At 37.7% G+C, this 12,108-nt stretch overlaps 2 protein-coding genes and 1 long non-coding RNA gene across 11 annotated transcripts; all 3 read left to right on the plus strand.

Moving 5' to 3' along the window:
• Positions 1 to 2,788: 2,788 nt before the first annotated feature.
• Positions 2,789 to 3,490, plus strand: LOC131012391 (uncharacterized). The gene is made up of 2 exons (XR_009097308.1): positions 2,789 to 3,016; positions 3,118 to 3,490. It is a non-coding gene; the product is annotated as an uncharacterized LOC131012391 (long non-coding RNA).
• A 3,805-nt stretch (positions 3,491 to 7,295) lies between these two features.
• On the plus strand, positions 7,296 to 8,324 carry LOC131008434 (uncharacterized). The gene is made up of 2 exons (XM_057935315.1): positions 7,296 to 7,948; positions 8,246 to 8,324. Exons 1-2 carry the CDS (start codon positions 7,296 to 7,298, stop codon positions 8,322 to 8,324), a joined length of 732 nt encoding a protein of 243 aa, XP_057791298.1.
• A 948-nt stretch (positions 8,325 to 9,272) lies between these two features.
• Positions 9,273 to 11,647, plus strand: LOC131012392 (equilibrative nucleotide transporter 3-like). 9 transcript variants are annotated; one of them, XM_057940336.1, is made up of 10 exons: positions 9,273 to 9,437; positions 9,505 to 9,644; positions 9,724 to 9,831; positions 9,894 to 10,049; positions 10,121 to 10,264; positions 10,343 to 10,448; positions 10,546 to 10,721; positions 10,817 to 10,974; positions 11,060 to 11,318; positions 11,397 to 11,647. In XM_057940336.1, exons 2-10 carry the CDS (start codon positions 9,546 to 9,548, stop codon positions 11,505 to 11,507), a joined length of 1,317 nt encoding a protein of 438 aa, XP_057796319.1. In that variant the 5' UTR covers positions 9,273 to 9,437; positions 9,505 to 9,545; the 3' UTR covers positions 11,508 to 11,647. The 9 variants fall into 9 exon arrangements, with proteins under 9 accessions (XP_057796319.1, XP_057796317.1, XP_057796320.1 ...); XM_057940334.1 differs by having other exon boundaries at positions 9,727 to 9,831; positions 10,802 to 10,974; XM_057940337.1 differs by having other exon boundaries at positions 9,727 to 9,831.
• Positions 11,648 to 12,108: the final 461 nt, after the last annotated feature.

The raw sequence follows: 12,108 nt of genomic DNA on the forward strand, positions 1-12,108 counted from the left end.
TAGCCGAATGAAGCAGAATCTCAATCCAACTAATGAACTTTGGATCATAGCCAGCAACACGAAGAACGTTAAGCAGAAAGTCCCATTTAAGAGTATCAAAAGCTTTTTTGATGTCAATCTTGCAAGCTATGTTTTGACCACGGCTCGTACGATGCATACAGTTCACTCCTTCCGACCCAATCAGAATACAATCGTGAATGGAACGGCCGCTAATAAAACCAAACTGATGACGGAAAACATAAACAGCAGCAACCTGACTCAGTCTAGACGCCAACACCTTAGTAATAATCTTGTAAAGAAAGTTGGACAAAACAATCGGTCTCAGATCCGAGACCGAATTGACGACATCTTTCTTAGGGATCAACACCAAGGTATTAGAATTACATCCTTGAGGAAGATAAGAATTCCTGAAAAAAGCTTGAACAGCACACCAAATATCCACTTTAATAATCGACCAACAATGCTGAAAGAACTTACCCGAGAAACCATCTGGCCCTGGTGAGCTGTTCGGCTCCATCTGAAAAACCACAACAGAAATTTCCTCTTCATCCGGCAAACGAATGAGCGAATTATTATAACGATTTTCAACCATCTCCTCAATAACCGCCTCCACTGCCGTAATATCAGTATTAGTATGGCTGCTAGTCGAAAACAAAGAAGAGAAAAAATCCACGATATGATCTCCAATAGCCGTCTGATCATAATTCATAACACCATTGATCTCCATGTGAGAAACGATGTTAGGTTTACGACGAAACCTAAGCATTGCATGAAAGAACTTCGTGTTCCTGTCTCCGTCTTGAAGCCAAGACACCCGACTTTTTTGCTGTAAAAGCGAGCTCTGCCTGGAAAGCACAACGTTGATCTTAGCTTGGGCCTCCACTTCTTTATCAAAGAGATCCTCCGTGTAACCATCCCTGGCAATCTGATCTTGAATCTCCAAAAGCTCTTGTTGAGTATTCATGATACAAGAATCCACATTTCCAAAAACATTCCGATTCCACTCGCGAAGAACCTGCCGAAGACGCTTTAATTTATGCATAACTTTAAAAATCGGGCAACCAATCTCGGTATCCATATGCCAGGACCCTTCCACCGTATTGAGAAAATCCGGATGTAAGGTCCACATGTTAAGGAACTTAAAGAAACGATGGCGAGGAGGAGCATCCACCATGCAATGAAGAACAAGCGGCGAATGATCCGAGGTAATACGTGGAAGAGCTTGAACAAAAACCGAACTCCAGAGATTCGCAAAAGAGTCAGCATAAATCGCTCTATCCAGACGAGACTCCACATGGGTTGGCATAAATCTACGACCAGACCACGTATAATGCAGACCAACCGTAGGCGCCTCAATGAAACCGGAGGCTTCAATGAAATCACAGAACTCCGCACAAGAAGTAGAGTTAGGCATACAGTCACTACTTCTTTCATGGGCGTCTTTCACCGCATTAAAATCGCCAATAAAGACAACATTACCATCAATATGATCCCGAAGATCCAACCACAAACGACGTCTGCCAGCATACGTGTTAACGCCATGCACCACCGCGATTTTAAAATTCCACGTCGACCATCTGCAGTTCATGATAACCACCTGCTCCGAGGAGAAAATCACATCATGAATAACAGAAGGATGAGAAAAAACCCAAATATTCGAACTCATGTTGTGTCTTGAATTTTGAAAACAAGGAATAAGATTCAGAGAACGCCAAAATCTTGAATAAGTCTTCTTGAGATTCGTCTTAGGCTCAATAATCCCAACAATCACAGGGGAGAAGGAGTCGCAATGCTCCTTTAAAACTCGTTTGGACTCGTCCGTAAGGCCCCGGACATTCCATACGAGGACATTCATCATAAAGACTGAGAATTCGTGTTCGGGTTTTCACCCGATTCCACTTCAGCTGCCCAACTCTTGGCCGCCACATTATTCAGGGCTCTATCATTCTTCGAGCTCCCTGACGTAATAATGAAATCTCGAGGTTTATCTCCTGCTTCCCAAGCTTTGTAAAGTTTATTTTTGATGAAATCTTCAGCCTGTTGGTTAGGTTGCTGGTTAGGTTGCTGCTCCACCGACTTTCGGAGACGACTCTTGATACTATCTTCCCCATGAATCATCGGTTTCTTTGCCGCCAAATCTTTCGGCGGTCTCCCCCTTTTTTTCACCTGCGCCTCCGCCTCACAATTCCTGAAAGTTTCCACTATCCGCTGAGCTTTGATAGCGCTTTGTCGTCTGGACGGACGAGCCGCGCAGAACTCTTCGCCGGACGCTGCTGAAGCCACCGAACTCCTGGAAGCCGCCACTGCTGATGCTGCTTGCTGCACCGGATGACTGATCTTCGTCGATCTGGTGGCAGCGGTAGACCGGAGAGAGATGGCGAGCGTGGCTACGCGCAACCGGAGAAGGCGGGGCGCAGCGTTGACTGCGATTTCTCACCGGAGAGCCGCGCTGCTGCTGCTCCTCTTCGACCAGGAGGCCGACGCTGCTGTGCTGCACCGAACGCGTGATCTTCGCCGGTCGTCGGTGGTGGCGGCAGACCGGAGATCGGCGAGCTCTCTCAACTGCTGCTGGATCGGCGATGAGGCGGATCGGCGATGAGGCTGGATCTCTCTGCTGGATCGGCGATACTGCTGCTGGATCTCTCTCCAGCCTCTCCGCCACGCCGAGCTCCGGACTGGAGGCGCTGCTGGAAAGTCGTCGGCTTCTTCAAAATTCTTTTGCTCTGTAAGTCGTCTTTCTGCAACGGAATTTTCTTTTCAAGGGTCCCGACCTCCAAAAATACACCACTACTAGATAACACATCCACTAACATTATAACTACTCATTATCAGAAACTGAACGATATCACAATATATAAATACACGTATATCCATAAAAAAAATACAGGCTTCTCTCCGTAACAATTCTTCACGGAAAGAATTTCGCCCATCAAAAAAGCAAAAACTTCTGAAAAAGAAGATGAGTTGCATTTGAGAAGAAGAAGAAGAAGAAGACGTGGTGGATGAATCTCCAAAGGTTACCTTTAATCAACTATAAATACAGATCTAATTGACATTATTTGCTTATCATTTATACTCATCTCTTTAAAAATAGATTTATGTCTATATACTTCTTAGATGGGAAGAAAAAGAAGAAGAAGGAGTGGTGCTCAAGAAGAAGCGGAGAGGAAGAAGCAACATCGGTAAAGAATAAATTCACCTGATTTCCTCATCCTAATAGATACATCAAACGCATCCTCTGTCACAAAATCATGGTTGCTCTTCTCATCAAACCATCTTAAATTTACCAACAATCGTCCTTGGTTGTTGTCGTCACCATAAAAATTGAAGCATTCGTATGTCAATAGATAACCGGATGAATCGATGGTCGTTTCTGATGAGAATTGCGCCACGTTCTGTGAGGTTTTGCAACCCTAGAAATTTATATGCGAATTGTATAAATTGTTGAGGTGGATGTATCTTGGTACTTGAAAATACATAAAAATTGGCTACATGTCTTATGTGTATCTTTCATACACGAAACAATGGTTTTGTACTGAACTTTTTTTTTTTTTTTTTGGTGGTGGTTTGGTTTGTGTTTGATCAAAAGTTTTGGCCAATTTTGTTAGTTGAATTTTTTTGCCTCAGCGTTCGATAAGTGGATTTAATCTGATCGATAAATTTACAAATGATATATTTATATTTAATATATATATATATATATTAGTTATAATACTTATATTTATTTATTTAACATATAATTTAACTTCGATGCCCACTGTGCATGGCAAGGGCGGGCGTACTAACAGATATACCAGTGCCTCGCCCCTTTCAACTTTAGAAGATGGGACCGACACCAGCTCTAGTTGCTCGGTTGTTCTTACATTAGAAAAGGCAAGCATATATAATTCCGAAGTCTTTAATGTGGATTCCCCATTTTACTACAAGTGCACGTGATAACAACGGTTGACTTTTTCCTCTCCAAATAAATCCAACAACAGCCCACTACAAAATGGGTATGTGTACGCATTTGCAGTCAAATGGTCTCATCAACGTGCGGAATAATAGTTTGTTTGCGGGAAACAACTAGGAGTAGAAAATAGTACTCCCTCCATCTCGGCTTTTGGTATTCGGTTGAGAACGGTACGAGTTTTAATAAAGTGATTGGTGTGTTATGAGTGGAATAAGGGTCCATATTTTATGTGAGAGTTAAAATAATTAAAGTGGAGTAAGAGCTCCACTTACTTTTACTAAAAATAGAAATGGATACCAAAATGTGGGACGATCAAAAAAGAAAAATTGGATACTAAAAGCTGAGACGGAGGGAGTACTACTATCTTTGCGTATTTTATACTTTAGTTCGTTCTAAAAAAATAGTCATAATTTTTGAGACATCCATAAAAATAATTATATTTTATTAATTAATATTATCTCATATTATATTATAATGTTGGCATTGTGGCATAGTGGTATGACCCGGGGCTTTAATCTTTGCTAAGTGATATATTGTTCAATCCCCATTGGTTAAACAATTTATTAATTTTTATCTCATATTATATTATCTTTAATATATCAATTTATTTATTTATTTTATTATATGATGAGCCAGTTTTTTCACTTACAATACAATTAACTATCATTATTAACAATACCTTGTGTTAATTTTGGAGAATTAATCTTAACAGATAAAAATAGTAAGGTTAATCCCTTATTTACTTTGATGGATTGAAACTTTCGGATATCTCAATGTCCTTGATAATTTTTTATCATTTGAGTTATTTTTATTTGATTCTTATCCCATTGAAGGGGTGAATTGGAGAAATCCTACCATTGAGGATAAAAATACTCAAAAATACATCTTATCAATCATACAAAGTAAACGTCCACTTAAGTTAAGACGGAGGGAGTATTAACTAGGTATCACTCCCCCGTATAACTATTTTTTCAAGACCAAGGGAGTATTAACTAGGTACAATCTGTTAAATTTTGATGAAAATTTATATTAAGTTGTAATTTATAAATTAAAAATATAAAATAACTTCATCATTCGTTAGGGTTTTATCATCTAAAAACGTCGGTCATGGAAAGCAAAATAATAAGATTAGTACGATTTAGTCATTCAAAGCCGTCTAAAATATATATACTCCTATCGTCCGAATTTAATTATAAAAAATTGTTCTATTGCTCGTTCTAGTCTCAAACACGTATAATAATACTCGCTAATTATTTGAGCCAGTTTGAATTTAAATATAATTTACTACAATAATTGATTTTTGGGTATCCGCCATAATAACAACCAAAATATTACAATATAAACATTAAAAAATAAAAATAATAATTAACAAAATATTTAAAAATTATAAAAAATCACGTAAGCATGTCAATTAATGTTCAGATCCGTTTAGAATTCATATACTAGTATATGTCTCAAACCCGATTTTAGAAAATGATTTTACTATCAATTCTCATTATAAACCTATATAATTATACATGCCAATTTACTCAAACTCATAAACTTAAATTCATAAAAGATATCTAAGTCATTAGAGCATCCACATCGGCTGACTCATTCGGTGGATCAAGTCAACCCATTTGATGAGTTAGCCAATGCAAGCGAGGGCGACTCGAGTCTCGACTCATCTGAACGAGCTAGGCTCGTTCGATCAAAAGGGGGAGGGCGTGTATGAAAAACGGCAAAAATAAAATAAATAATAAATAAAATTCATACATGATTTCAGTGCAACGACTGCCATTGAAGAATGAAGAGAGAAAGAAGAAGACAGAAAAAAGATGAAGCGGTAATTGATGAGAAAAATATGCTAGGGATAGTAAAATGATCCATCTTATTAAATTTTAAAATGCTAGTTGGGTTATAGTTTGGCATTTGTTAAGAAAAAGACAAAAAGAAGAATGGGCTATAATGATTCATCTTATTCATTATTATTAATTTTTTAATTATTTTAATTTTTAGTTTTTTAATTACTGTAATTTTCATTTTTAAATTAATGTATTTTTTTTTATTTTTCAGTTTTTATATTAATGAGTTGTAGTTAATTTAAATTTTTGTAATTTAAATTAATGTAATTTTAATTTAAGGAATTGTCTTATTCAAATTTGTGTCATTTAAATTAAATCACAAATCCAAAAGTTAAAATTAATTCATATGAGTTAACATGACGAGTCAAGTCAATGCACCACTTGACTCATAAGGTCCTGGAGCATGGATAAGTCAACATGATGAGTCAAGCCAATGCAGCACTTGACTCATAAGTGGTCCTAGAGCATGGATAAGTCAACATGATGAGTCAAGCCAAATGCAACACTTGGTTCATAAGTGGTCATGGAGCATGGATGAGTTGACTCAACCATTGTGGATGCTCTTAAGAGCATCAACAACGGCGGGTGCAATGGAGGGATCGAGCCCGGCCTATCGCACCCGCCATCGTTACCGAACCCGGGAGCGATGGAGAGGAAGCAAGCGGGCGCACCGGATGCGAAGGAGGGGCGGTGCCAACACGCGCCCCTTTTCAAGCAAAAAAAAAATAGCAAAATTAAAAAAAAAAAATTGAAAAAAATCGGCAAAAGCCGTTTTTTTCTTCTCGTTGAGCATCTATCCGTTGCCCCCTTTTTTTTTTAATTCTTTGCACCTATATATATATATATATATGTTATGCTACATACCTTACGTGAGCACCACTCACGTTTAGCCATCGTTAGCATTTATCTTTTTTGTTTTAGACATTTATTTTTATTTTAATACTTCATAAATTGTTATTTCGATCATTAATTTTATAAATAACAAAAAATCAAAGTCCGATTTGTTCATATTCTCTTTAACTTCAAATAATTAATAAAAAGACAAATTAGATTTTGATTTTTATGTTATTTATAAAATTAATGATCCTAATAACGATTTATGAAGTATTAGAATAAAAATAAATATCTAAAACAAAAAAGATAATGCTAACGATGGCTAAACGTGAGTGGTGCTCACGTAAGGTGCTCACATAAGGTATGTAGCATATCGATCCTATATATATATATATATATATATATATATCAACAAATAGCAAAAAAGTTCATCATTCTCCTCATCTTCTTCTTATATTATTTCAACAAATAACAATGGAAGGCGATTGGAGCAACTATTGGCGTGACCACCCTCAAAATCCATCCCCGACGAGTCAAATGCTTCCAGGCAAGGATTCTCGCCGTTCACGCAAGAATCGAATGTCTTTCAAGCGGCGGCCGCCAATTTGAACCCCCGCTTTGCCGCCGTTGCCGACCCCGAGCCCGACGTGGAGGAGATTGCTTGTATGCCGGCTAGCACCAAACGTTGCAACTATTATCCGCCAGAAACGGTGCTAATTTGCCGTTTGTATCTCGAGCACACCCACGACTCTGTGGTGGGTGTCGACCAAAAAGGGGCGAAGTTTTGGGGCTCCCTCTGCACCCAATACAACGCTAAAAGGCCCCAAGGATCTATTTCACGCGACGTCACGCAAATCAAATCTCACTTTCAACAGGTGGCGAAGGATTCGAAGAGGTTTGAGGCCATGCACAAAAAATGTCACGATCAATGGAAATCAGGCATGAGTGATGGTCAAATCACGGAGCAAGCAGAGGCAATATGGCTAGCCGAGTTCCGTGTGCCGTTCCGGTATCCGCATGCATGGAAGATCTTGCACGAGTCCAAGAAATTTGCAAGTCTCGGCGAGGATGTTCACTCCGATGTCCATTCGGACAAACGATCCAAGGGCTCCGACGGTCTTGCCACAACGACTTCTAGCGACGCGAGTATCTCCACCCGGCCCCAAGGGCAAAAGGCGGCCAAGAGAGACAAAGGGAAATGCAAGAAAAAGGCCGAAGAGACGTCGGGGGATAACAAAAAAGCTCTCGGGTACATGGCGAATATGGTGATTGCAATGGAAAAGTTCTCCCAAGTTCAACGTGACCTCGCCGATAGCATGTTGATGAGCCGGGACACCTCTCAAATGAATCCGGACGAATTGGCGTTTCACATGTGCAAGGTGGCGGAGATCAAGCAACGAAACAACATCCGCTAGATTTTTAGGATTTTTTTATTTTATGTTTGTTTTAATTTAAGTAATTTAGGATTTTAATTTCTTGTATTGCAACTTTAATTCAATCAATGTAGGATTTAAATTTGAATTCAATGAAATTTTAATTTATCAATTATTGTAAATTTAAAATTGAAACTAGAATAAAACTATATCAAAAATAAAATTAAATCCATTGCACCCAGGTGCAATGCCATTGCTGGAATGGGTGCAATAGAAGTGGGGACCACTTCTATTGCACCCAACAAAGTTCACGGTTGTTGATGCTCTAAGTATAAATTGTTATAAAATTAGTTATCGAAATAATGAGGTTATATTCATCCACTCAAACTTGTCTAGAAAGTATAAATTATCAAGTCAATTCATATGAGTCAATAAGATGAGTCAAGCCAATGCAACACTTGACTCAACCAATATGGATGCTCTTAAGTATAAATTGTCACAAAAGTTAGTTATCGAAATATGAGGCTATATTCATCAATTCAAACTTGTCTAGAATGTATATATCAATACTCGTCCCAAAACCACTTATAAAGTTATTTTACTTATCAATTATGTGTCAAACTCATATCATTATTCATTACAAGATAAATATTAATAATAAATAGACCAAACAACAAAAGACTAAAACTAAAATTTCACATAGACATGTTGATTAATATTTAGACCCGTTTAGAGTTATATACTAGTATATGTCTCAAATCCAATTTAAAAATAATTTTACTTCACCCCAAACCCATTTATATTATATCTAAATAATTAATTATAAATAATTATAATAATTAATTATCAATCTCAATAAAATTCAAGCATTACAAAGTAAAAATTAAGAGTACTAAATAATATAAATACTCGTTAATTAGCCATTCTTGCGTCAAATCTATAGAAGTGTACCCCCTCTAATTTAAATCTAATTAAGACTATTGTTTAGAATTAAATTATATGATTTTATTTAAGCTTAAATTGGTAAAATATCATAAAATAGTTTTTAAAAAAGCAACATAAAATAACATCAAAATCAAATTAAATAAGAAAATATCATGGATCTGGATATGATTGTTGTAGAGGAAAAAAGGGAATTAAAACTATTTTTAAGTTAAAAATGTATATATACCAATTATTTTAAAAATTCCATTGGACTCCCCCTCTTTCTCTCACTAGATATATAGTAGTATATCATTCTCGTCTATATATTTTCGTAAGACTAAATATAATCAGGGAATAGTTCATTGACAAAAATTGGATAGTGAGAACATCATGTGACGTTTTTTTTGTTTTAAACACACGATAAAAAATGAGTCACAAACAGTTTGAGAAGAGTGGACTTGAGATAATAGACATTTTTCCAATTTGTAGGCTGAGGATATAATCATTCAGGTTAGTTTTTTTTTTTTTTTTTTGCTTACAAATCTGAATTTGCATTCTGATTCTTTCCATGTTGAAGGACTCTTGTGTTCACTTCAACGAAGTTTCTCTTATTTTTTTATGCATAAAGCGATTCTCTCTCTCTCTCTCGGTTTGTTTAGAGGAGCAGTAATGAGCAATGGAGATTCAAGCATCGTCTCAACTCCTATCAGGATTGAGGTCTGTGTTGATAGAATTTCGCCCTTAAATTTTTTATTCCCATCACTAAAAAACAATTTACTTTTTGGTGATGAAACAGCAGGGGAAGTTGAAGGCAATGGTGGTTTGTTGGTTTCTTGGTCTGGGATGCCTCATTTCATGGAATAGCATGTTGACAATTGGAGACTATTACTATCAAATTTTCCCCGTAAGCAAACATATATACAATCCAGTCATTTTCCGTTATTACATGGTGTGATGAAAATGCAGAGTTACCATCCTGCCAGAGTACTCACTCTGGTCTACCAGCCTTTCGCCCTCGGATCAATAGCGATTCTCTCTTACCACGAGGCCAACATCGACACAAGGAAGCGAAACATGTTTGGTTACGCCCTCTTCTGCTTCAGCACACTCGGACTTCTTTTAGTAAGTAGTCACAATCCCACACCCCCTCCATTTCAAGAACATACGAGACTGAGTCTTGTTGATGATGCAAGATTGATGTAGCTACGTCGGGGGGAGGAGGGATCGGGAATTATATAGGAGTCTGTGCTTTTGTTGCTGCGTTCGGAGTTGCAGATGCTCATGTTCAAGGTGGGATGACTGGAGACCTATCTTTCATGTCCCCTCACTTGATGCAGGTCTAACCTTTTTCTCGAATTCCATTTCATCGTCTAAGTTGTATTAGTAATAATGTTTCATATTTATGAATCGCGCAGTCATTCTTGGCTGGTCTGTCTGCTTCGGGAGCGCTAGTTGCAGGCCTGAGGCTCGTGACGAAAGCAGTTTTTGACCAAACTGATAATGGTCTTAGAAAGGGAGTTAGTGAGTGTCTCCCTCTCTCTCTCTCTAACATATGTAGTTTCAAGTAGTTGATGATGCTGTCATCTCACTACCACTCATAATTTTGTGTTGTGTGCAGTTTTGTTTCTTGCAATCTCCATCTTCTGTGAGTTTCTATGTTTATTATTGTACGCTTTCGTGTTTGGAAAACTGCCTATTGTGAAGCATTTGCGCAAGAAGGCAGCATCAGAAGGGTCGATAACAGTTTCAGCTGATCTTGTCGCAGTTGGGATCAAGACTACCCAACGTGAAACTGTAAGACAGTTTGTATCAGAATATCGCATAAAATTTAGTAATTTTTGAAGCCCAATTCGAATTCTCGACTCCAAATTTAGTTGTTGCTGTTTCAGGTAGATGATGTTGAACATGAACGGTTGAGCAACAAGCAATTGTTGCTCCAAAATAGTGACTATGCGTTGGACATTTACCTCTTGCATGTGCTCACACTGTCAATTTTTCCTGGCTTCTTGTACGAGAACACGGGTAATAGTCACGGACTAGGCGATTGGTAAGTCACCATAGCAACAACAAGCTTGTTATATGATTAAATGAGTCGAGCTTAAGCTTGAGTTATATTACTTGTACGAATGCAGGTATGCGCTCGTCCTTATAGCAATGTACAATGTATGGGACCTAATAGCAAGGTACCTTCCTCTGATAGAATGCATAAGGTTGGAGTCGCGGAAGGGCCTCACGGTCGCGTGCTTGTTGCGTTTCTTGCTGGTTCCTTGCTTCTATTTCACGGCCAAGTATGGCGATCAAGGATGGATGATAATGTTGGTGTCGTTCTTGGGGCTGACCAACGGCTACCTAACGGTTTGTATCCTCACGGTTGCTCCGAGAGGCTATAAGGTAAATGCTGTTGTATGAGACAGATTCACATTCATCTTCGTTTGCTTTTTAACATTGGTGATGTGTTTGTGATTGCAGGCACCAGAGCAGAATGCTTTGGGGAATTTGTTGGTTGTGTTTCTTCTTGCTGGTATATTTTCAGGTGTTGTTCTTGACTGGTTGTGGATCATTGGCAATGATACGTTCTAAACCACGTCTTTTTTTTTGTTCTAAAGTTGGAATGTCTTATTATTGTACACTACTATATGATGGTCATATTTCGTGTTGCAACAAGTGTAATGGTTTACACTCGTAGTTATTTGAATAGAAAGAAGATATTTGCTCCCTTATTTTTGTGCGTGAGTTAGTATTTTACATAACAATTTGTTGAAATCGGAATGGGTGACTATTAATATTACTCCCTCCGTCCACCAATTCAAGGCCTACTTGCCTTTTTGGGACGTCCACAAAAACAAGGCCTACCTATTTTTGGTAAGTTTTTATTCATTATTTAATCAAAAAAGTCAAAGATTCTTTACAAAAAAGTGGGACCCTTTCTCCACTCAACTAATAAAAATACACTTTTTCTTAAAAAGTGGGACCTTTTCTCCACTCAACTAATAAAAATACATTTTTTCTTAAAACCCGTGTTTTTTCCCCTAGGCCTTTAATTGGTGGACGGAGGGAGTACAAAAATAAAACAAAATAAAATGGATTGTGAATTACAAGAAAAATACTAGGACAACACATTTTATACAAAGTATTGAATCTCCACCATATTAAGTCGAGTAACAAAAAGCAAATGATAGTA

This window comes from Salvia miltiorrhiza, chromosome 2 (genome assembly GCF_028751815.1).
Source record: "Salvia miltiorrhiza cultivar Shanhuang (shh) chromosome 2, IMPLAD_Smil_shh, whole genome shotgun sequence".
NCBI lineage: Eukaryota > Viridiplantae > Streptophyta > Magnoliopsida > Lamiales > Lamiaceae > Salvia > Salvia miltiorrhiza.